This window comes from Ostrinia furnacalis, unplaced genomic scaffold, assembly GCF_004193835.3.
Source record: "Ostrinia furnacalis isolate ACB-3 unplaced genomic scaffold, ASM419383v2 OfSCF5166, whole genome shotgun sequence".
In the NCBI taxonomy this organism is placed as follows: Eukaryota; Metazoa; Arthropoda; class Insecta; order Lepidoptera; family Crambidae; genus Ostrinia; species Ostrinia furnacalis.
This window is the reverse complement of record NW_021135405.1, coordinates 1-27049: the sequence shown is the minus strand read 5'-3', so window position 1 is coordinate 27049 and position 27049 is coordinate 1. Positions and strand designations below refer to the sequence as shown.

Sequence of the window (27049 nt, the reverse complement as noted above, 5' to 3'; positions counted from 1 at the left end):
CTTAGTCTACATTTTTTTTAATTACTCGCAATATTCAGGACATCTACATAACCCGTCCCATGGTCGGGTCTTTTACCTTAATAATTTCTCAAAACAAAACTGGTAGTACGTAAGTTAGTATCTACTGTACTTGCCACATGGATACCTTGGTGATAAATACTAAAATGAACTTTGAAACTCTGAATCTGAATCCATAATGTTATCACCATGAAATGCACTATAGTCATTACTAACTACCTAACTGATGTTTGTTTACGTATAGCATTTGTGAACCAAAAAAAAATTTATAGGTTAGATTAAACTTTATTATACTTTTATGCACATTCGGTTTCGGTCGTAGTTTCGGCAAGTTTGCCGCCGAAAACGAAACTAAACCGAAACTCGTGTTTTTACCGAAAACGAAACCGAAACCGAACATTCGGTCGGACACTAAAAATAAGACTACTCATGATTCCCCAAATATGAGTCATATCAAATGAATTAAAATTTCAATATTTGAAATCTTTTACAGACGACAGCACATCAATCTTCATATTGTGGCATCTTATTTCAATGTATTAAGTGTTATTTTGCAACAAAATGTATAGGATGATGTGCTGTTGACTGTACAATAGTTTTCAACTCTTTTTAAGAGCACACTAATACAAAAACATAGTTAAAATAATGACTAAAAATCTCATTAGAGTTGTCTCATATTTGGGGAATGCACCATGTATCATGAGTAGTCTTATATTAAAAGGATGCCAACGATTTCAAAGTCTCCCTGTATGTCATCAGACAATCAGTGAAAAAAAAAGATCGCTTATTTTATTTGGCAATATTTCGACATTTTTACTATTTATGTTCGTCATTAGAGTGAATAGCCCAGAAAAGAAATTCGTTTTTTGAAAGGCCCTAATATGGCTTTTTTGTAACTTTTTGGACTTTAGATAAAAACCGTCATTATTTTAAGCCATTTGATTGATATTTGACTCAAAGATTAATGTGTTTCATTTTATTATAGGAAATTTTCGTAGTTTTTTTAATATCCGGTATCCGGCCGGATAGTGAGGTACTATCCGGTATCCGGCCGGATAGTAAATTTAGGCCGGATATCCGGCCTACCGGATAGTTGCCGGATATCCGTTTCATCTCTAGTCTATTCCCTCTTCTCGTTCCCACCACTGCAACTCCCGTTTAGTCGAGATCTATAGCTTGACCGCCAATCAAAATGAAACCAAATTTTCAGTAGCTACTGGTCAAGAGTTTTTAAGTTGTATAACTGATTCGTCTAGGTATAACAGATTTTGCAGAAGTAATAGTACTTATCGAGTTCTCGAGCCAGTTTGATATAAGCCTAGGTACAGTTAAATTAAATTTTTCTATCTATAAAATGTTCAGCAGTCGCCTTCTTTTTTCAGGGTCTACTGACAATCACTATCTTTATATCTGTAGTAACCTGTCTTTTATCACGATTTAAATTTCTTATTAACGCAATTCAATCTTTAATTTCTTTTGACTCACGAAACAAAAACTGTGGAATTCTTAATGCAAAGATGTAAGGTAAATGTAGTCGCAAAAACTATAGTGTAAGAGATTTCAATACTGATACAGAAAAACTAAATGCAACCAACAATGGTTCAAACAAAAAATATTAATTAGGAACAAAAAACTACATATTAAAATTATAAAATCTGTTGTAAGCTAATAGATGCATTGTCAATCACGTGGCGCATCACAAGACAGGTTAATTCATTAAATCTAGACACTATACAAATCGTTATTGACAACAGCTATACCTACAGAACCAACTTATTAAACAGTGGTCAACCAACTGTCGAAAAAAAACTTGACAACTCATTACAAATATTAAATGAAACTAATTATAATCCAACGACGAACACAATAGACACTACAAGATGTCAGACAAAGCATAAATGCAATAAAAAAAGAGACAGAATTTATAGACAAGAAAATAAAATTTTGACACTGTACAAATTATGGCAGGGTCATTACGCTTCTTATAATAAAATAGACGACTGCGTTATAATACACAAAATGGAAAAGATACAAAAACTATTGATAAATTAAACCATTAAAGAAGATTATGCCAGTGGCACACAACAACACGTTCAGTTTTTTACTGAATGCAAAAAAGATCTTGGGAATTCGTGAAACAATCGACGCATGAGACAAAATTTCACACAGATTAAAAAAACTGGCTAACCAAACATACGTGTTGAATACATTAATTTGAATAAAGAGCCATCTAGTCGAAAGAAAATCGTGAAATCTTCTGAAGCGTAACGAACAAGACCTTGAGAGGTTGACTACCCAATTCTTTTGTCGTAAACGCTACGAAAAAGCGGCAAAAACTCCGCCATTTGATACAGAGACGATTTGTCAGCAATTTTTTTGCAATCACTCAATTTATCATCACAACATAAAGAGTATGCTCTGATTAGTATTATTGACAGGCAAAATTAAAACACCTGATGAAATATTTGAAACGGCTACCACTAAATTGAACCATTGTCTAAAGAACAATAGGGTTTTTTGAGAAACCGGTACCAAAATATACTCTAAGCAGTCATATTTGCCAAAAGACCATTAAGTCAAAGCCATTATTTATGAAGCAGTAAAATCTGCATTCATTAGGGATCCGTAACCAAAGACTTTACGCATGGTAACATATAAAGGTTAGCAAATGATAGAGAAGTTTATTCGTTGAAGAAGGGAAGAACTGGGGAAGAAGGCACTGATAATAAGTAAATTAGTTCACGGAGAACTGAATGTGAAGATTTAAATACAAATATTAGCGATGTTATATTCCATGTTTGTGTACGGAACCATTAAGTGCATCATTATGACTCGCATTACCCACTGTTTAATTTTGTTTTATAGCCTTGTAAAATGACATGAAGTTGACAATTTTAATGTGAATTTTCGCACCGACAAACGTCTCGTAAAAATTCTAAGTAAACTTATTGCAAAAAAACTGCACAATTCTTGTAAAACCGAGGTAATATTAAGTCCGTGAACCTGCTTTTATTACATCTCCTAAGTAATCTAGATGAATGACACCTCCATAAAGACACGCGAACTTTTTGGACAGCCGTGGGCAGTCATTACCATATACGCCTTTTGGCCTGGTAATCCTTTTATTGTCAAAACATAGAATTTGTCGGCGTGGGAAGAAAATATTGGTAGTTAAGTTGCAAAATACAAAAATGTTTAAAATTTTGGGGAAACAGCAACAAAGGGACAAGCCCTGTCGCATTCGGATACACGTTTTACTGCAATGCATTTGGGAACGGAATTGTGTTGTGTGACGCCTACGTCAAGCAAAAACAAGGGATAAAGGACATAAACACGAATGTTTAAAGTTAAGCGCACTCACAATAAATATCGCTGATAAAAGGAGATTTACATGTAATACTGAAAGATATCTTGACAGACACCGTTACGATGCCCCAATTGTTAGTCAATGGAAGACAGACAAAAGCACAAAATAACTCATTTGACTCAAAAGAATAAATTGATAAGGTACCCAGAAACATGTTTATGGAGGACCAAACAACAGTTTTTGACTCGCTAGTAAATGACTAAATTCATCCATTTGAATACATTGCCTCAGTTGAAACTGGTTCTTTAAAAGAACATCTGAAAAAGATTCATTTGTTTATTCATGGTCTACCGGAATCCATTGATGAAAGAAATCGGTCTCGATGAATGAACGTATCGTACTACTGTACTACTGAAACAAGATTGAAAGTGCATTCGAGTGTGCACAATGATTAATTCCGAGATGCCACTTAAGGATATATTGACATTGCCCCGCCCCCGTGGTCATCGACTCGGCCTCGGCAGCCTAAAGCCTTGCATATTATTATATCACGTGAGCCGAAAATCGCCTGCAGCATCTTGCAACTGGTTCTGAAAATGCGCGGACAGGTCTGACTGATCAGCTGAGATTTGACATTTGCAACAATGATGACGTATTTCGATAACATTATTATCACTTCTTAGGGGTCATCCATAAAGTACGTCACACGTAAAGAGGGGGGGAGGGGGTTGACAAAGTGTGACATGGTGTGACAAGGGGTGGGAGGGGTCCTAAGTTTCGTGACATCACATTTCAATTGTTTCAAATATTTGATATAATGTTGATTTCATTAAAAAAAAGTACTTAATTTAAATTAAAATAAAACTAATTTCGGAACTGCTGTTAATTTAATAATTTTTCGATGTGAAATTGCAAAACATGTGACGTCACACTAGGGAGGGGGGTCTCAGAAATGTGACCACCTGTGACAAGGACGGAGGGGGGGTCAAATAATCATGAAATTCGTGTGACGTACTTTATGGATGGCCCCTTACAAAAAATTTAGAGTTCGAAGTATTTTAAGCACAATAGAGTCAACTGTTTGGTCTTAAAAATAAACAAGGAAAAAAGTTTTCCAATTATGGAAATGACTATAACACTCTAGCCAGTCATTCTGAAAAATCACCGTATTAGATCATGTAAGCCACAATAATTGTGTAGGTACTATACCAGCACACGTAAGCAATGCATGTCCATCCAAATAAATTGTACATTAAAAAAGTTGTAAAGAAGAGGAGCAAACGTTCACTAACAATCCCAGATAGCTAATGCCGTTTTGATTACCAGAATTATATTTTTTTACGCAACCACTTTGGCCATTTAGGAGTCACGTCATCCCAACTAATATTATAAATGCGAAAGTAACTCTGTCTGTCTGTCTGTCTGTCTGTCTGTTACGCTTTCCCGCTTAAACCTCGCAACCGATTTTGATGAAATTTGGCATAGAGATAGTTTGAGTCCCGGGAAAGAACATAGGATAGTTTTTATCCCGGTTTTTGAAACAGGGACGCGCGCGATAATGTTTTTCTGTGACAGACAAAATTCCACGCGGGCGAAGCCGCGGGCGGAAAGCTAGTATCGTAATAAATACATATTTACCTAACTACCTCACCGGTATTTTTTGGCTGTAGAGTACATGCTCATAGTAAAAAACATCGCTTTGCACTTATGGTCATGCAAAAGAAAATAGTGAAGCTATTATACAATTTTATCTAGTATGGTATAGCGTGCGAGTTCATCGTGTTCAGAGCTGTGATTGCATCCTACATCGAGATCAAATCAAATTGTCTGCTTCCTCGAACACAATTGCCTTATTCAATGGAAATAGACAAAAAGCTATACACAATAGCCCGCAATTGTCCGCAGCTTCAGTCTAGCTCCAGACTACAAAGGGGAACCTAATAAGACTAATCTGATATCAAAAAATAACAACAGCATAACTCTGCACAGCATTGAAAAAACTCAAATTAAGAGAGCAAGAAATGCATTAGCTATAGATATGTGGTAGCGTAGCGAAAAAGTAAAAGAAAATTTTCAATCTAGCCAAAACCACAATGATGTAAGATGAATGAGCAATCAGAATTTAAGTTTGTTAACCTCAGACGGCAGACGCATAAAAAGCTAGAAATCCACCAAGTAGTGGCTAGATCGAGATAGTAGATTGATTGGTACTATAAATGAATGACAGGTCCTGTGACCTGCCGGATCCGCAAGCAGGTCACGTTGGGGGAATGCAATAAAATTAGCGAGTTACTGCAGAGCACGGACTGTAACTTTTTTCAGACAATGCAACGTGATTTGAATGTTAATTGGGAGAGGAAAAAACAATTTATTTACAAAGGAAAAGATTACACGCACTCGTTTGATGTCAAGATAACCAGATAAGATTTCATAATTGAGATAAATGCCTCGCGTCATCTGGTTTCAGATTTTTAAGATAAGTTACAAATGAGTTGAGATTTTTACCTTGGCACATCACGTTTCTTTTAGAACAAACTTAAATACTGATGGGAGGCCCCACCAATCCATACTGATAGACCACTTGATCTTCGTTAAATCAATTTACTTAGCATTGTCAATATACGTAACCCTATCGGGCCTCGTCCGCAAAAAGCGTTTACAAACAAAGAATTGTGTAAATATAGTTGAAAAAATTAAGTAGAAGCCTCTTGCGAAATTCCCTCGCGTACCAGTAGATGTTGTTTGAGTAAACACAGTATGCTGAGAACACGGATACCCACTTCTGATGGCCGGTCAACGGCTGGTGATGGCACGGGAGCTGCGTATGCGCAGCAGACAGAAATTTAACTCGTGCCATTAAGATTTTAATGCTTCCATTACAAACCGGTACGAGACACTAAAAGTGCAGTCTAGAAACACATAAAAAAATTCATGTACCAGTTTTTTTCATTTACCAAGTAATCTAGACAATAACGAGTCAAAAAAAGCTCAACGAATGCAAAGTTTTTTTATTAATTTGCATATTCCACCCACGGGATACACTTTTTTCTGTTGCAAACAACAATAGCAGCAAACGAGTGTAACCGAAATACCAAAGGCCAAATCTAGGCATAGACCGCGCATAACAATACCTAACCTGCCAATAAAGGATAGAATCGCATTCTAGTGACGCGACAGTTATGGCTGGGCGTGCGGTGCGTCAGTCAACACCGCATGTCATATTTGGATATGAAACCCGTCCAGTATCAGATAACAATTTGGACATTTGCAATACGAATCGTAAATTGTATATGTCAATCAGTAAACTTTCAAGGCATTGTCATCACAAAAAAGTTATTACAGCCACTTAGGTGCCAGAAGCACCAAGGTTACTGAACGCGGTAAAAAATATTTCGATAGATAATTAACGAGAAACTCCGATCGAGATGTCTCAGAAATTAAAAGAGCACCCACACAATAATCCCGGAACGTGACTGTGCAGCAATGGATGACAATCTGAGACATGATCTAGATTGTAACAACAGTACGGCAGCCGACGTGTGTCCAAAAACAACCACAAAGAAATCGATTTCATGCAGCCGAAAGAAAAAAGACGATGAAAAAAGTGCACTCGGACAAACTGGCGTAGAGAAACTTACAAATCATCCCCTGGCAATGACCGAAGTCTAGACTCAAGACTAAACGACCAAACTTTATCTACTTCGTCTGATGCTTGATTCTGCGAAAAAAAACTGAATAATAACGATATGATGAGCAAATACGATTTATCATTACACCGTCTTTTTACCATTGGCCATTTTAAGTGTTACTTTGCAAATGCTTACGGAGATCTAATGTGTTTGAACATTTTTAATAATTACAGCAATCTCAATTCGGTAGGGGCTAATTAATACTGCGTTAACTTTTTGTCCATTTGATGATTCGTGATTTATGTAATATCATCAACATATTTTAACCTCGTAAGCCCGGATGTGCCTCAGAAGGAACTGAAACTTTGTAGTCAGTAACGCCGAGACATTTTCGGAGGTGACTTCGAAGTATCGCCGGATGTGCCATCAGAGGAACTAAAACTTTAGCGATAAATTTAAGTTCAAAAATTCGCGCCTATCGAAAGAAAAGAGTGATAGTCTATGGCTTAAAGTATTCAAAATCAGGTATCCGAACTTATTAATATACAAAAAACAAAATGTCACTGTCAAATTATCATTTTTCTTTGACAAGGTGGTTCGTCCAAGAAGACATGATGTGCGATTAATTTTTTTTCTTCACGTAAACGTAGTTTAATTGCAAAACTGACCAGTATAATTTAAGTTAAAATACTGCTAAACAAGCAAAAAAAATATTTTTCCCAATTTGAAGTAGTTTTGTAAGATTTTTTTTAGTTTAAAAATAAAAGTTCTTTGCAAGGAACATTCGGTCTTGATGGTGAAAGTTTTATTTTTGTATATTTTTTCTATTGAGATTGGATTGAGTATTGGACTTTTAAAATTATGATATGATTGAGAATATTTTCCATGAGAACGTTCTGATTTTTAGTTTAGTAAATATTATAATTAACATGAATATTAACTTTACTTCTTGTACATTTTAACCTATCATTAGTGTATGTTATAAAACCGATAGTACTTTTAAAAGTACTAATTATGAAACATTAAATAAAATTAAAACCGTTGTTCCTTTTCAGTTACATTTATTAATATCGTTATTGTATCTTTATGTAGTATTATTTTATTAAGAAGGTTACATTTATGTTTTACTTTAAAGTATTAAACACAATTTATTTACTTTTCCTTTTTAAAGTCTGTAATACCGAATGTTCTTTTAAGAGAAAACATTTTTTTATTATTTTTCACCTAAAATAAGCTCTATGCACTATTATATAGGGCCCCTGAAAATATGAATGCAAAAGAAAATCTCTAACATAGAAATTTTTTTACTCGAAGTGCTCGGCGTTTACTACTTCAAATTATTCGTTCTTCTGAAAGCACATTCGGCGATACTTAGAAGTCGACTCAATTTACTCTTCGGTCTTACGAGGTTAAAGTTTCATGCAAAAAATAACATATCATTTTAAGTTTTTTTTATATTTTATTAATTTACTACATCAGGCCACCTGCACCATGGCGCTAAAAGCTATAGCTACCATAAATATCTTATTTTTCATATAGATTTCTAAATGCCTCATAAAAATCATCTAGAAATATAATCCCACAGGATTAATCGTAAACTTACGTGATCACTGCACATTTTAATCCAAAATATCTCCGCTCAACTGAGGAGAGACCAATCAATTGCGTTTTAGCGTGAATCAATTGGATCTGCAGGCATTTCTATTTACTGCGATTAGGATCATAAGCCAATTTGGGCCGCAACTACTTTTTGCATCTGTGCAAAAATACGTCACGGTAGAAGGAGTTTCGTGCGTTGAAAATTTCAATCACGGACACTCTTACCAGAGCTGGTGTTGGAAAAAAATCAGCAGTGATACCATCGGACCGTTGAACCCTAGACTCGCACGCATTGTGATGCCCAGGCGCAAAATTTGTAAATTGCAAAGTGTCTAGACTTTTATCCGTTCAAGGACTCGCGGCAAAAAGCATTGGATGACGCTTCGATTCGTCGCGCCTGCGCATTTTCAATGCGGCGATCGTTTCAATATAATTGCAGGCGATATCAAAGCAGGCGCAATCGCACAAATTATATTATTGGCAATAATCATATCGTTGATAGATTCAAATCAATGACCACCCGGACGTATGATTTAGAAATTATGATGATTGCATACAATAAACTTTGGCGCAGGTTTAATGAGTTCATTTGTTGATGTGTAATTGATTTTAATTTTAATCTGATCTACAATACTTCGATGGAACGGGATGGAGGATAAGTCTATCTGTGAAGTTAATCACCGAATAATTTTTCTAAGTAAAAAAGAGGCTGAGGCATCAACTTTGAGCCTATCATCCGATGTAATTGGCACAGTAAAATAACCAACCGCGACGACATAACGATAAGGCAATTTTAAGGCCGATCAGAATACGATCTTTTCCCAAATAAAAAACGCGGTTCACACACGGATTTATGTGGTGATGTACCGGGAATGGAGGCACGTTTATGTGCATTTGGAAATAATTTGTATTCAATGCATAATGCAAGCGTAATCCAGTGGGTGGGCACACTCGAAACATTTATAGAATTACATGAATAGATTTAATAGTATTTTTTTGCAGACTTTGAATTAATTTACGAGTACGATAGACGTCGAAAACGTTTTAGAAATTCGGATTCGTAGTTGAGGATTCACAATTTATGATAGCACCAGGATGTGTTTGTGTGATTATAAAAACAATAGTAATAATATCCAACCTTTCTAATTGGACTTTAATTCGTCGATATATTTAATTTCAGTGACTAGAATCAGGTTTTCTGTCTGTATTTAATTGTGTTAATTTATTTACGATCACAATCAATCGAAATATCTATAAGAAATTCGAAAAAACTGCAATCAAAATCAAAATCAAAAATCAAAAATATTTATTCAGTTTAGACCACAAGTGGCACTTATGTAATAATATTTGATAATAAAACAGTTATTATATTTGATATTTTGGGTATCATGTTTCTCGCGTGCAAATTTCATCACCTACAATATTGATTTCATAAAAACTGAATCTCATTTGAATATTTTTAATATTAACGCGATCAGTGTAAATAATCTCCAATTTTATGTTTGGGTAAGCTTCAGCTGGGTCCATTAGGTAACCTATGACCGCAGTGTAATTTCTTGGGTAAACCTTTTTTTGTCCGTGTTTTGGAACATTTTAACCCGTTGACAGCGCAGCGCACGCATTCGGTCGTGCACAGCCATCATCGCCGCGCGCGATCTGACAACCGACTAATGCACGTACTGGCCAGTTTTTTGAATAAAAAACAAATAATCTTGCGATACAAATAGGTTTTTTTTCTTCACCGATAGGGATTAATGTGCGGAGATAATTAGAAAAAATTGGCCAGCTATTTGTTGATAGGTTTTTTGAACGGGCCATTCGTTAGGACGGCCGAGTGAAGATGAAAGGCGAAATGATAAAGCTTTCTTGTACATATTGATTGAAAAGCTTCAGTCATGTTGAAACTTGATGATCTATATATATAAAAGAAAGTCGTGTTAGTTACTTCGCTTATAACTCAAGAACGGCTGAACCGATTTAGCTGAAAATTGTCAGGGAGGTAGTTTAGAGCCAGGAGAAGGACATAGGATACTTTTTATCCCGTTCGAAATTAAAAAAAAGTCTGCTTATTTATTGCCATTAAGGCGGAACAAAGTTCGCCGGGTCAGCTAGTTGAATAATAAAAAAAACTAAAATAGCATTACGTGATGTTTCTAAAATTGAATTGGTAATGTAATGTATGTATGAAGATGGAAAAATAAAGAAAATATAAATAAATTTTCATATAACGGTGACCAATACAGTTCGAATATAAATTTCAAATTGAGCCAAATCCGAATCAGATTTAATAAAATCCGACGCAAACAGCAAAATGTAACCGAATACACAAAAAGATAAGCGAATCCAACACAACGTGCATATCGAATAATGCAAACGATTTGTGTGCGTGTAGTTTTTTTTAAATAATTTATTATATTAGGTCGTTGTCACCGGGTGAGTGATGTCAGACGGACAGACAAATGACTGGACACAAATTTGCGTTAATAAAAAACAAAGGTATTGTACCTCTACGTAATGGCCGACGAAAAAAGCTGCAAGAGGATAAAACGCGAATGTCTCTAAACAAGATTTGCATTCAAGAGTGTTTTTACAAAAAACCGGACAAGAGTGTATCGAACTCGCACATAGGGTTCGAATTAAGTCTAGAAAAAAATAAGAGTTAAAAAAATCTGGAGACTGCTAAAACATTAACTAGAAAAAATAAGAAAGAAAAAAAAAACTGGTGACTTGCTAACTTGGTAGATCATTTTAACACCTTTTTATTGATTTATTAATTAATAAATCAGAAATGTCTTAAAGACACTAGCTAAGTGGAAGCATCATAAATAATAAATTATTATTAACGTCCTTGAAAATTGAAATTAGAAGAATAATATTCTATACAAACAGTAGCAGACACAATAATTACTCTAAAAGCACCCTTATTTTAGACAAAAATAAGACTAACTTGACTATGACAACTGTTACACTGCATGTCCTTTTGCGTTTAAAAATGTGGGATTCCAAAAAAATACTATTAGTTTTTTCCTGCGTTTATGAACTTTAATGTGTTAACATAAAGTCCTAACCCAAGCAGTTTTTATGGCACATTATCGTCCACTGTAATAGCACAAAATATAACAGAAGACAAACTCCATACTAAACGCGCTCGAGCCACGCACACATAGACACCGTTCCTAGCAAGACTGTCTTGGACGAATGCGAGCGCGACAGACGTTCGCCACACGTTCGCTGTGGTTCGCTTGAGTCACGCGCCGGTCAACCGCCTGTGATATTATTTTGTTTTGCGAAATTGACGAAAATGAGTAAACAGAATAAGTCGTATTATAATTGTTCTGTATTTGGTTGCTTAAACTCATCATTAAATACCGAATTTTCATTTTTTAAATTACCAGTTGATTCGGGGAGGTAAGTAAGTTATTTATTTGAATTTTAATTGAAATTGAAAGCCAACTCAATTATTAGGAATATCGAATTGTTTTAGAGAGGTTTTATGAATTATTGGATAACTAGCTTTTGCCCGCGGCTTCACCCGCGTGAAATTCAGTTTGTCACAGATCGTCATAAATTATAGCCTATATGTTATTCTGGGTTATACACAATAATACTGTAAAGTTACATCAAAATCCGTTCAGTAGTTTTTGCGTGAAAGAGCAACAAACATCCAGACATCCAAACTTTCGCATTTATAATATTACTTAATTGGATAATAGTGTCAACCACTCAACTAAATACTACTTCCTTCTCGTGTATTTGTTTGCAAACTATTACTATAATAACGTACTAAATAATAATTATTGTCTTTCTTGCATAGTATTAAGAGTAACATTTTTCTATCATCCCATCCCAACTAATATTATAAATGCGAAAGTAACTCTGTCTGTCTGTCTGTCTGTCTGTCTGTCTGTTACGCTTTCCCGCTTAAACCTCGCAACCGATTTTGATGAAATTTGGCATAGAGATAGTTTGAGTCCCGGGAAAGAACATAGGATAGTTTTTATCCCGGTTTTTGAAACAGGGACGCGCGCGATAAAGTTTTTCTGTGACAGACAAAATTCCACGCGGGCGAAGCCGCGGGCGGAAAGCTAGTAACGAAATAAACGCAACACATGACAAGACAACCCTAGCGTCCCTAGCGCGACGGCCGAGCGTGCGAGCGAGAGAGGTATGCAAAGCGAGGTACGTACATGAGTTTACCTTCTGTTATATTTTGTGGTAATAGTCACAAATTAGGTAGGTCATACGGATGTGTGAACCTTAGAAGTAATTTTGTCAAAGCGGATGTCCCCGATCGGGACTCCTAAAATTTGCATTTTGAATGCCCCTTTATTTCCTATGATTATACTGTTCTGTGATGAACGTATTATGAAGCTTAATGACTTCTACTTAGTGTAGCTTTTCGTAAATTAAGTTTTTGTTTTCGGAATACTGGTTTTTCAGTTTGTTGTTATAATTAGCGCATCCTCATTGGCACTTGTACGCTAAATTCGGCAACAGTGATAATTGCCATAAAAAGAGCTAGAAAGCGTAGACTTCGCCTTTTATGCGAAAATAATGGTTGTCGCAAAACTATTGTTGTAAGAAATAGTATAATAAAGTTAGTAAACATTATACGGGATAAGGTGAAGCAAAAAATCGATTATATTTTTGGATAAAATCATCCTAATGGAAACAACAAAAATAAAACCTGTAGGTAGGTACTATATTCTAATAAGATAAAGCTATCAATCAGTTTGTGATTTGGTTTTCAGGAAGTAACCTCTGGATCTGGACTAATCTTTTTCTTTTTTTAATAATTACACAGCGCCAGCTAGCCCCAATCTGTAGTTCTATCTAATTTGGAGCTAAGGAATCAATTTTGAAAATTCTTTTACCATTATTATTCCCTGAGTAACACATAATTAAATGAACGCGGTCTAACCCAATGGAAAAGTGTAGTGTAAAACAAAACGCAAGCCACACAAAAACGATCAAAACAATTGTGGCGAAATCACTCCTGATCGATCGTGCTGACAATGCTGACATAGCTATAAGTGTCACACACCGGTCTCTGGTTACAAACATCGCCGACATGCGCATGCGACGTTACAAAGAACACCGATTTGGCAACCGCGGAAGCCAATGGTGTCGTATGTATGACGAATTAGATCACCTAAGCGAGTTTATATTGATGACACGTGCTTCAATTAGTTGAATAATACCTAATTGTTGCAAATACGATGTTATTAGAACGACATTAGAAGCTATGAAAACTATGAACGCAAATTAGTAGTAACTATTGAAACGTAGAATCATCATCGGATTTTTTTTCTTTCTGATGGAGACACCATTGAATTAGACATCAATGATGAGCTCAGTCATCATCACCCAAACTAATAATAGCCACACGGTTTCCTAGCTGACCAAAAACTACGTTACGCTAACTTCTGACCTATTGACAATGCTTTTGTGTTTTAATGAATGCACAAAGGCAAACCTAGTTAAGACCACGAGGAGTGCGATTGCGGTCACATAGTTTTTGTCCTTTTCTATGTAAAGAGATTGACATGAAATAGCTGGTGAGTAGTGGTGACCTGACAATAAATTACTTGGTTTCAGTATCGGAAGATACCTCTGAATCCTCTGATAGAAGAGTGGAGTAACACACCCGAGTTCTCTAAACTTTACATGGCCTAACGTTGATATTTGCAAATGTCCCTTATTCTGCTTTAAGATAACAATGTGTAAAACATTAATCTATTCTGAAGATAACATTCCTGCACAGCTTGAATGGCTATCAGCCAAACCAAAAGTCAAAACAATGAGTTCGTGCCAAGATAGTGAACAGCATTTTACTACATCACATTAACACTTAAAACTAAGTAAAGGCTGTATTGTATAGTTCAGTTTTAGCACTGCCCTAAAACTAACCTATAAGACACAATGCAATACTCATAAAAAATTTACACCTAAAGAGGTCTGACACTTGTATCGGTGGTCTGCGACATTACAAATACCATATGACCGGTAAATATCTTCAACGCCATTTGAGCGCACAATAAAACCCAAATCCCGTTGGCTGCAATAAGTTTCGTTTTTAAGGTCCGCACTTACCACCGAAGATACTGTCAAACCCGCAATGTGGGCACATTAGGTTTAGTCTTTACGCCGCATTATGTCGCAGATTGGCAAATTGAATTTCAAATCGTCAGGGTTAAATGCGCAGGTCAAGAGCCAATTACTAACGATATTGAGCATTAAGTTTCCGTGTCGCACACGTATTTTAGACCACTTTAATTTTACTGGAATTATAAATGCAAATATTCCCAATAAACTAATTCCGATCGGCAATGAAGGAGATCCGGGCAGGTACACCGAATGTATTGGCACCGTCAATAAAACCCTTAATAGCGACGGAGAAGAAATAAAAGCAGCAGAAAACCAAAACGCATTTCGTGATGTCAATGGTCTTCTAAATAACTCATCAAAGAAGATGTATTTTATCTCCAAATACATCAAAATGTAAAGCCATAAATATTATGGAGTCATCAACAAAAGGCACACTGAATTTGAGGTATTTAAACGAGAAGATATTTATCGAGTCACTTCTCAATCTGCATAAAGCTCAAATCAAAACTGCACAAAAAACATAACGTTGTCGATGCGAGAATCGTGCGATTTACTAATAACGCGTTATTCAATTTCGTTTATTGCCGTCCAATAAAGATTTGGGTGCAATTAGACACAGCAAATATGCAGATATCGCATATCGCCGATTCATTTTACAGTCTCGGCTAAAATACGCTAATTAGACATGCAGTTTTTTCAAAAGCAAAGGAGTTTGAGTCGCCATTTACAGCGCAAAGCTTTTATTCCTTTGCTAATGTGGTGGCTTTTATTCGAGCAATGCCCGCAGTGATTAGTTGTTTGGATCGAATTTAAATTGATATTAGCTCTTCAATCACTTCGAAGACAGAAGTGGACCATTTCAGTCGATTAATGACGCTATAGGATTTGACGATAAAACTTAGCTCCTCTAAAATGCAGCAATGAAAATAAAGTACGGACGGCAACATCGGACCATAAAATTTAGTTCCAAAAGAGTGCCTATATGCATTAGTTGATATTTTAGATTTTCCAGAATATGAATCGTTATTGGAAAAATCAATTACATTGACTGAGACAGTTGTAGTTAAACATGATGCATATAAGAAAGACTGAATAAACTTTGCTTACCTCTGAATTATGTCCTGGCGCTCTGAATCTGAACACTGGTGGTGAGTATGCTAACGCTGCCTTAGCTGCCGAAGCCAGCTGGACCGCTCCAAGCGCTGCTCTGCTGCCCTCAGCACATCCTGGGGGTCCCCTCAGCTCATCTATCTCGGCTCCAAGCAGCTCATTGCGGAGTAGGCATCCGTAGGCCAAGTGATCTCTTCCACCACCAGTACCATCTGTACCGGTGCCATCACCGCGAGCCTTTTTAGCTGGCTGGTTTTCTGTGCCGCTGCGGATTGCTGGAAAGAAAAATATCAAGTTTTTAAAGGGCTTACATTTTGAATGGTATTCGATTGAAAGAAATAAATGTTGGAATCACTCTTTAGATTAATGAAGTGAAAACCAAACAATAAATTAATAACGAAACAATTATGGAGAAGTGGCAAAATATATTATAAGAAATTGGATAGTGTTTTAATTTAATCGACTTCACGCGATTCATCATCAGTTCAGCAGCTAATGAACTAAGTGAAACTATGAGTATATGACACACACCTAGCAACAAAGCACAATAAAAATATTTAGACGTGTATGATGACGTCAGATTTAACTTTGAACCCAAACTGAAATACCTACACATTTCAAATACAGAATATTTATAAAAAAAAGCATCGACAGACCGCAATCAATCCATAAATAACTATTTCGGATACGCACGAACTGAGGCGTGATCTGTCAAAACCATATGCGCCGGCGCGTGCCGTGTGACTCACAATATTACGAAAAAAATACACCGTCGCTTATATTTGACATAATGACAATATTTAGACGGCCAATATTTAATGCGATAGGAATTAATGTGATGTGAGGATTAGCGAGGATAACAGGTCAACGCTTTGTCAAATTATTCATATCTGTGTCTAGATTTTCTAAAGATCTGTTTGCTTTTTTAGTCAGACAAAAAATATGGGTAGGTGGGAAATATAAAATATTTAAATTCTTTCAAAAGTTCATCAAACATGAATTTTAATGAACACCTCAAAGTATGCATAAGAGAATATTTTAAATAAGTAATACATCTCACGCGAAATCACCAATCATTGTGTTGGATGAAAAGGATACAGGATTACAGAGCCATCAATTGCCTTTACAAATTCGCGTAACATAACAAAGGATTTTTAGGATAAGTAATCGAGCCCAATAAGAGAAAGGATTGGTGAGTGACAACATGTTAATGGGGAAACCACCTTGGCTAATGATCCTCAGTCATCACTGTCACGCGAACATATGGACTGACGATTCTGCAACGACCTGGGAGAGATTGCCAAAAATACATCCCTTTTCAGTACCGACGCTAGAGCTATAAAGTGATTCATTGGACAAGTATAATGCTTCAAGTGAATCACTGAAGGTAAAAGGTATTCTTAGATATGCATATTTGTTCAGAGAATCCATTATTGGTAGTGCCTGCAAAATTAACCACAACTGTGTAGATAGGTATTAAATTGAAATGAAATTTGAATTTCAAACTGAATATTAGCGACACTAGCTGCATTTGTCCGTGTTTGGAGTAGTGGTCTTAATTGCACCGATCCCAAGATTTTACTCGTAGGGCTACCCATCACGCACACATATACACACACACACACACACACACACACACACACACACACACACACACACACACACACACACACACACACACACACACACACACACAGTGTCACATAGCCTTACCTTACTTTTGAAAAATACCTTATTATGAAATAAGTAGCTGTTTGTTTATAAAACTAGTGAATGTAACCAAAACTATTGAGTGTAACCAAAACTATAAAGATATCAAGCGTTGTTCTAGTTCTAGTAATACGTACTTGTGGGTTTCTGTGGCTTGTTTAACATAATTATGTATCTTTGTAACTTTAAGAAAGAGCGGGGCCTCCTAACACAGGTATTATACTTAAAAGGAGACCCCAGCCACTTGCAACAATTATGTTAACTTAAAGATACTGAATAAATGTTTTTTCATTTTTCATTTTCATTTTTTCATTTCACTAGCGACTTGCTAGTTGCAAGTTGCAACAAATGTTGACAGAAATAACTTGAGATGTTCCAAATACTCTTAAGCTTCAATAGAAACAATACAAATGTAGATTGATGACTTAGATAAAAGGAAGCAGGTGCAAGTCACGTCACGAAAAGACCACGATAGAAAAACCAACGATTGATATTTCACCGCATGACGTAAAGTGACCCGTCAAATGGGTCGATGCACTAAACATCGGGCGGACATCGGAAGTGTCCGAATTGCATTACAAAACGTCGAATCGATTGTCACAACGTCCGTGGTGTTTCCGAGTTCAATCACTCGCCTTCCTTCCCGAAGGACACCCATACAAGGCGGGGCATTAGCGCTATATTTGGCGAGCTACGTGACAAACCATCGGACGAAACGCCGTAATTAATTCAGACCATCGCCAAATTCGTAAGCACACCGGCGCGGATAGGAATACATGCTGAATTTCAAAGTAGTAAAGTTGATTTTGCACTCAAAACTAACTTTGAACATAACCGACTCCTGCAAGGCCTCCACCTACATGGACTCAGCCCACATCCAATTTCTGTATGTAACTAACCGCAATTGGTCTGAATTGATACTGGTCTAGCAAATAGTATAAAACTAGTAGACCGTTTACTGATATAGTTTGAAAAGGAGTTACTGTCGAGGCAAATATTTGAAGTGTTTTTAGAAAGGTAAGATAGGCAGGTCCTAAATCAAAGGTAGAGATAATGATTATCGGGAAGTATTCAGGGTAAAGTGTGTCACCACTCCATGTTATCGCGTTTTAGTCAATGTTTCGGGAATCGTTTTCGATTGCGCAACACAAAAACATGGTTTGACTTTGTCGAAGGTATGTGAGCTTATGTTGAAATTCCTTTCATTATTACAGTAGCAAAAGTTACTCGAGAAGCTATTTACATAATGAATAGTTAAAATTCGATCCATAGAAAGGCTTCCAGTGCCAATTGAGTACACACAGTACTGAATGTAATCACTATGCGGGCTTTTTAGAGGCATAGTGCATTTCAAATGAGTTCTAAGTTTATTATACTTATAAATCATAATTCAAGCCGGATCTTACAACATCTTGTTTTAGTACTTGATGTTAGTAATCAAGGGATATATGCGAGCATACCCATCTATTTTTACCCTAGACGTTTTCAGTAGGTACCTAGCTAGAACGCTTGAGGTAATGAACTAATGACGTGTCAATTAAGTAAAAAAATATTATTTTAAGACCGACCATGGGAGACTTGAACGTTTTTTTTGTCGCGGTTCTTGGTATCATACTACATCTTTATCTCTCAAATAATAGTTTTTCTCAGAAAATTGCAGATAAGCAGATTGAGTGATTTCATAGGATATACGTATTTTTTAAAATTTAAAATCTACCACAATATCATCGGAAAAGCAAGCGTCAATATCAAACATTATTATAACGCATGTGCAGCAAAATAACAAGCGTGCCTATAAACTCATTGGTTGCCTGACCTACATTCGCAGCTAGATTGCTGTAACTACTATTAGCACTATAGTACACTCTACCGACCAGCTTTACTGTTATTCGTACTAGATTAGTTAGTGCACAAGGCTATAAAAGCCCTTTGTGCCTTTATAGCTTAGCGAAGATCTTATATGCCCGTATCATGTAATAGCAAGCAAATAAGCAAAAGGATCAAGAAAAATCATGGTAAAGATTCTATAACAGTTTCAAAATATCAACATTCTTCGAATAAAACACTAAAACATCTTGTTTTAGGTAAAATAGGAGCTATTTTGCTACAAAAACGTACAGCCTGATGACCTATACATGACATAGTAACTTCAATCCTACTCATAATATTTTATTAAATTCTACCCATTTTATTTAACTTGACATGTCTTTACAAGTAGACAGACACTTGAAAGGAATGCGTCATTGCTTGTTATGATGTCAAGTTACTGCTAAACTGAGGATATGTCCAAGAGAATAATATTTTTTACCTAGTTGATAATAATACCAGATTTGAAGTCACGACTACATCGGAAAGGAAAATGATTATACGCTTGATTTGTAATGACTTGTAGTCTTCACAGATTCACACCATTATTCGACCAATGATAAAATAATTATCTATGTTATTTGTAAGGAATGGTGCAAAACAGTAAATAAATCACATTTTATTAATTTACTACTAAAACAAATATAACCACTTATGACTAAGATGAGCCCCATCAAAATATACGTCTAAACAGACTTTGAAATCGTAAAAATCTAAACGATTGGAACTTGTTACGACGTACTACAATGTTTTATGACTATGCTATGCACTCATCGTTGCTGCACAAAAGATGATAGTTTAAACAGCTGGGCTGATTGCAGCAACTAATTACTTTTGCAATCCGTGCGCTGTTTCTGTGCAGCTTCGTGTCGATGCCATTTCCCCGAGAAAACACCTAGACTTTCCAATTGGCTATGTAGATAGTCTAGCTAGGTCAATAACGGTACCCGCAACAGCGAATGCATCGCAAGCAGGCTTATGCATCTTGCACTGGGAACGAAAGTTCTTTAACCTTGCCTTATCGGGAATAATTAGGACCTCAAACAAAATACCATTGTTCGATTATCGCGCTAGTAAACTTTCATTATGCAGTTATCGAGCCCTAAGTTATCGGGTGACCCGGCCGATTGTTTAAGAGAACGCATTCAGACAGTAGCAGTGAGTCATCCAAATATTCAATTACAAATGTCCCTTTATTGAAGACTTCAAAATTATTTATAGACAACTCTTTATCTTTGAGACAGTGCATAATGTAGGAAAGAATGCACAAAAACATCATAATTTTACCAACACTATCCTGAAATTCTCTTGAGAATTTTTCTCCGGAATCGGCGCACTTGAAAAGACAAACTTCACTATCTAGTGCACGTATTGCATCCAAAAAGGTTTGTTTGCTGCATTTATCGCGAGTTATCGCATGCAGTTTGCAGAGCAAACAACCGAGCACACGTTTTGCAAGTTCACATTGAGTCAGTAACTCAGAAACTAATCTTGGATTCCGAACGCGGCTAAGATTTACCGAGACAGAAAGTGAGCTCATAGTATATTTAAATTGAGCGATTCTAAGTTTTTCTATTTACGTTACAAATAAAGATAATATCAGAAACTGCATAGGGAAATTTCATTGCCATTAAAAATACTAGCAAACAATGGGGACATTGTTTTCGTTGCCATGACGCGTGTAGTACTATCTTTTTTTAGTGGCAATGGCAAAATGGATGTTAGAATTTCACAAATGGCCTTGCGTGGATAACTAAAGCAAAATAATTTCAAATTTTTACACAACCTTTGCAGATAGGTTTTAAAAAGACAGTAGCAGTTCATACAAAAAAATCCGACCTGTAATACCAGAGAAGTGTTTCTTCATTAAAAGCCGTAAACATGTGAACGAATAGAAACAGTAATGACGCAACGTGAAAAACGGAAAATAAAGGTACGAACCCAAATGCAGTGCGTTGAACCAACGCCACCGAGTTTAGCTAATGAAGATATGACTCACAGATCCGACGACTATGTTACTGCCCACGACCGAAATACTCATTTCAAAACTACAGGTAATTTTATTTTAATTTGAACTAGTGACTGGAAAGAAGAAGCTCCGTGTGTCACTCGCTTAGCCCATGACGTTAATAAAAGACTGGAATGACCAAACAGGATAATAGGGATCTACAGAAATAACTAAACTGTGTACATTCAAATGACAATCGAACAAAAGGCAAACGTTTGCGGTGTAACAAACAATGCTTGTAGGTACCAAAGAATGAATTCATCGTCACGGTGTTAGGCATTAAGTAAAATGAAGATTCGTGAGTGCATTGAACCAAAAACGTGGATCATTACTTAACACATAGCCTGCGTCGTGAGCGAATCGCTGCTTTTTGTATGCAAAAGCTTTTTTTACGCAATACAAATAGTATATGTTGACGTTTTTGCCTGCGTTACCAACTGCGATAGTAATGAGCTAAGAAAATCAATTTTATTAATGCAAGACAAAAAACGTGTATAATCAATTTAAACACATGCATATAGGTATAATCTAGAAAGGATCACGAACGGGCCTGTCAAAGTTCATCAGACATAAGACGCGGATGATGATGTCAGACTGCGAGTCCTGTTGACATCTATTGATCACCAAACATTGTCTGCCATCGGCCTAAATTCAGCACTTTGACAACTGATTTATGTCCCGTCTCAGGTGTCAAGTAAAGAGACAATACAAAAAACTGTAGCGATCGCAAACGCAGAACAAATAATGTCTGGAACATTTATCATCCGGTTCTAAGCCGTGTTGCATTGTCTGTGACAGTACCTAAAAAGTATGCGAAATAATAAACATATCGTGATTGTATTTGCATGTTATGGCTAGGTAAGAAGAACAGTGCGATCCATCTAGGTGACAAAAAACTGGAGATGTCAATTTTTGGAAGGAGAACAATCTATTATTGGCAAACAGAAGGGCGTGTGTCTGAGAAGTGTAAACCAGGCGACAGAACAGAAGTGCGTGTACCATAATGAGGCCACTGCTGTGGATACAAAGCTAATATTTGAGAAACATGGCTATTGTTTGCCGTAACTGTTCGCGGCTAGGTGCTAACCGGTAACATTCAGGCTTGCGCAAATCCTGCAGGAGACCCTGTAGAAACGCTAAATTGCTTCAAAGCTGCGCACAAATACAACATAAATAGTATTCATTGCACTTCAGTGCTTTTCCTAAGTCGTTTCTTGAACCTACTTTCGTCGTTCGTTTAAGCGCCTTTAGAAATCTCAGAGAACAGTTACTCGGCGTGGGATATTCAAAACATTGTTCTGTAAAATGTACTCGCAATATGCATATTAGCATGTTAAATTATAAACAATAAGTAACAGCACTGACAGTTGTGTAATAAGTCCTCCAAACTTTTACGTTTTTAACTTAGCGATGAGCACTTTCAAATTGAATTTAGATTTACAAAAAAAAGAAGATGTTACGATTAACAACAAAAAAAACTTAAAGTTTTTATTGAGTCATAGATCAAAAAACTAGCATCAGATCCAAAGATAGGTTAGGCACAGACAAGTCAATAAATAAAGCTACATAAGAAATGGCATTAAGATCTGCGCCCAAATACCGACGACATGAATAATGAATGTTCGACAATATGTAGTTGTCCTATTAGATGTATCGGAGCTGCAGGTGATTTGTGGGACCATGAAATAAGACTTCGAAAATGAGCATGTCCAGACATGTCTGTAAAATGTAAATCTAATGACGAAAGACCAAAAACGCATATAAAGATGATATCATGCTCTAATCAACTTTTGTGTCTGCCCACAAACATTATGGGAATGTGCAGAAATAAGCGTCAATAAAGTGATCGAAGTCGGAGATAAAATAAAAAGTAACGCCGTGGGTGTAGTTTTACATTATTCCTTTACGTGATGCTAACCCAAAATATTGGGATCGTTTGCAACACTGTTGGGGAATTATTGTCGTTATTGGTCACAAAAGTAAAACTTATGGTATTGACTCAGTTGATAGGTCCGTTGAACTTCCAAGAATTGTTTGCGAAATTTCCTCGAGTGTCACAGGGCGTTGCAATGTAAGAATAAGATCAGCTGATTCAACTACTGAATCATGTAGGCCTCAACTCACGTTCTGATCGAGTTCGTGCAAATTCCAAGTCGCGTATACATTCGCATACAAATTCCAAAAATAACATTAGGTAATAAATCCTTCTTATGACATCACTACAGCTGATCTTGGGTTGAAGGCTGGTCATTGCCAAACGTAGGTGTACCAAGCACACTGTACAGTCCGTGTCTATAGCAACTGGAAATTTTTGAAACCAATAACGCGGAATAACATAAAAACCGAACTGTTTATGTCTCTGGTGTTTAGAGGATACCCATATTTGATTACAAAGTGAAAAAATGATTGGGATATTGATGCATTTTAGTCTCTTATTGGGTATTTTTATCTCTTTTTGAGTTGATTTTTGTCAAAAGTTCATTTAATACATTGCCAAAGTCTCTTGGCGCAGTGTACACAGGCAAGTGGAAACCTGGATCGGCCTCAATAAACATTTTTTCTTATTCCAAGCCAAACAATAGACACAATGTCAATATAAACACTTATGATGTGTGATTACCATTTGAAATTCTAATTAGTTGACAAGATATACTTGGCACATACAGCAACCACTAATTTAGGAGCATGAACTCATATTTTGAATGGTAGTAAAAAAGAAAATAGACTACAATGTTGGGAATCTAATCTAGTAAATCAGATAGCACAATTTGCAGTGAAACGATTGGTCACACTGTCAACAAAACCTCGGAATGCAGGGGATGTGTGCTTTTCGATAAATATGGAAAAACATCACTTGCACTGGTTTCGTCTTCGAGTGCTAATTTGCCAATTGCAAATATGCATCCACCTACACGTGGTATACGTGTGTACGTGTTTATACAGCTGCACGATGGAACGATTGCGGCAAGTGCAATATTTGGTTAAAACAAAGATGGATTAATCGCACCTGATAAAATTTTCCTTGTCGATAATGAGCAAGTGTGGGATAACCCCTTTTTTGGATAATTTGTCTTTTTGTAAGCAAAAACTAAGCGACCGTTTTTTGACTCGCGTAATTTACGCTACTTTTGATAGTAACTGTGCGAGTGCGACGCAAATTACCTACGCCCGTTTGGCCTCAAACAAAAATTGAAAAAATTGTTTGAGCAAACTGTTCCCATTTTGGTTAAAAATAGCGAGTTTTAATTAGCTCATAATTGAAAAAATGGCAATTTTGATTTTTGGAGGACAATGTATGCAACAATCGGTTTGAGTCTTATCAGGCACATGGGCTATGGTTCCTTTTTTGCCATTAGGATTATCACCATATAACTGATAACTTTTCGTTGCCTACCGAGTTACTTTGACCCGGCTGTTATCAATACAATCCAGTCCGCAAAAATTGGAACACATTACAGGTGCGGACGCTAGATTAGTATGATAATGACAAATAATCGAAATGTCTACTTTTGGAAATAAAACGCACTTCAGACGGGCGCAGTAATTCCCTGATAACGATACTTATCGGGAGGTGAGCAAATTGTTCTGGGTGTTATTAGGACGATTATTTGGAGTAGGGTTGGCCAATTTTTTTGCTGGAGACTAGAAACACATTATTCTCCAAACACTGGTATGACTTGTGGTGTTTTAATAGGTGCGATTTTGCAACAGAATGTATATTCTGATGCTGGTCATTGTAGGAATTTAATATTTACTGCTATAGTGCTTTTTTTTAGATCTTAGTGCCTTTTTCGGCACGCGTGCGGATCTAAAATCACGCTGCTGGTTGAACGCACGCATGCGGATTAAATCCTTACGCGTCATCACAGGAAAAAGGTAACTTATGTTGTCAAATAATTTTTTTCTTAGGGTACCATTAAAATTTTGGTCAAAAATAATGTTTAGGAAAATGTGCATTTTTTAATACCTTAGTTCTGAAACTAAAAAGAAAACATCAAATGGCAAGACAAAAATGCTATTGCAATGGCAACCCTGTGTGTGACATTACATTATCTGTCGAAGCACACAGGTTGCCGTGTTATCGTACATTGCATTTTTGCACATTAAAATGAGATAACGTGTAAAAATATTTTTCCGATACTCATTCTATGTAAACATGATTTGCGAAGGTCAGTAATCAGAAATGCACGTTTTGCTCTGATTAATGAGAATAAATAAATGATTCTGTTATCTTTAAAAGTGTAAAATGGGCTAGTTTTAAAAATTAACTTCGAATTTTCCTAATAGCGGCTCTTGGTTATGTTTTTTCGATTGAACCTACTAATGTTATAAACCTGAAATTTTGTGGGGAAACAAAGACACTTATGCCCGTTTTCACCATCAATCCCTAATTTTTAAGTGACCCCTATGGTAATACGTAACAGGAATTTTGTTTTCATATGGGTCACTTGTATGATAAATTCGTTATAACAAGGAGAATGATTAGTAAAAAAATTCTGCCAACACTTACAGAACAACTAGTCATCAGCACATTAGACTTAAAATTTTGTAGCAAAATCGTCCTTAACACAAGTACATAAAGTGCCAGTGTTTAGCTTAATGTGCCATCAGTTAAACAATTTATTTGGAATACTCGTAATTATCGAATTAAAATATCCAGTGCATCACGCAGATTAGATACGCGTCTGTTTACGACCAATTTGCCTGACGTTGTAATGATCGTGATACCAACCGATTTAAAACACATAAAAAGCTTCTGTATAATCTATAAGTGTTGGTTATTAGCACCTTAATTTGTGTTTATTTTAATACTGGCACCATATTTATCGATTTGATTTTCGGTTTTGGATGATTCCTATTTGTAAAGGTCAGTTTCCTTAAAAATCATTTGTCGAACCATAATTTTCTTAAATACCTTGAAAAAAATCGAATCGCCTAAGGTGGGAATGAAACCCACTTAGGTCAAATTAGGCAATTCGATTTTTCAAGTTATTAAAAAAATAGTTCGAGGTGCGACTCTCTTGATTTTCATCAATAAAACACCCTGTGAACCCCGTCAACCTTTCTCTATAAGACGCCTTGGACCTGACAGCCCTAATAATGATCTGTTGATTTAACTAGATAGAGAGGCGAGAAAAGCTTTTATCAACATTTGTGTAATACAATATAGAAAGCGGGCACGCTCTAATAACGCATTATAATTTGCGCCATTTCCAACTCAAACACAAAGCAATAAAGTTTTACTTGCATTACAAAATATTATGAACTATTATCTGAGCGTACGTCGTCATATACTTTGGGCCCGTTAACAACTTTTGACTATTATTAGCTAAGGTACCTAATTACTCTGAAGGCAAATGAGATTTTAGGAATTCAAATAAAATGGCGTCATTAGAATAATGCACGTTCCACGAGCATAATGCATACTAAAAGCCCGCAATGACTTCTAGGGGCAAATGAACTCATCCCGTGATTGGTATAATGGGGACCGATTAGCATAGCACAGGGTATACTTAGGGGATCCTTTTAATAAATTACTAATTGACCCCGGGTCAAACTTTTTGCAATTAACAATAAATTGTATCCGCTCATTAAAGTTTACGAATCGGCGGCGTACTGAAAAAAATTGCAAAAATCTGGAAAAAAAACTGCAATGGCGGCGCACAGTAGTTTGATATTAAAAATAGGTGGACA

General features: G+C 36.2%; 1 protein-coding gene across 1 annotated transcript in view; it reads right to left on the bottom strand.

The window, feature by feature from the left end:
* The window catches only part of fzr (fizzy and cell division cycle 20 related), a gene marked incomplete at its 5' end in the record, with an annotated part of 29005 nt that extends 12928 nt beyond the window's left edge, over positions 1 to 16077 (bottom strand). The window contains one exon of the mRNA XM_028315549.1: positions 15769 to 16077. Coding sequence (XP_028171350.1) covers positions 15769 to 16077 — 309 coding nt within the window. The remainder of the gene's footprint in view (positions 1 to 15768) is intronic.
* Between the last annotated feature and the right edge of the window lie 10972 nt (positions 16078 to 27049).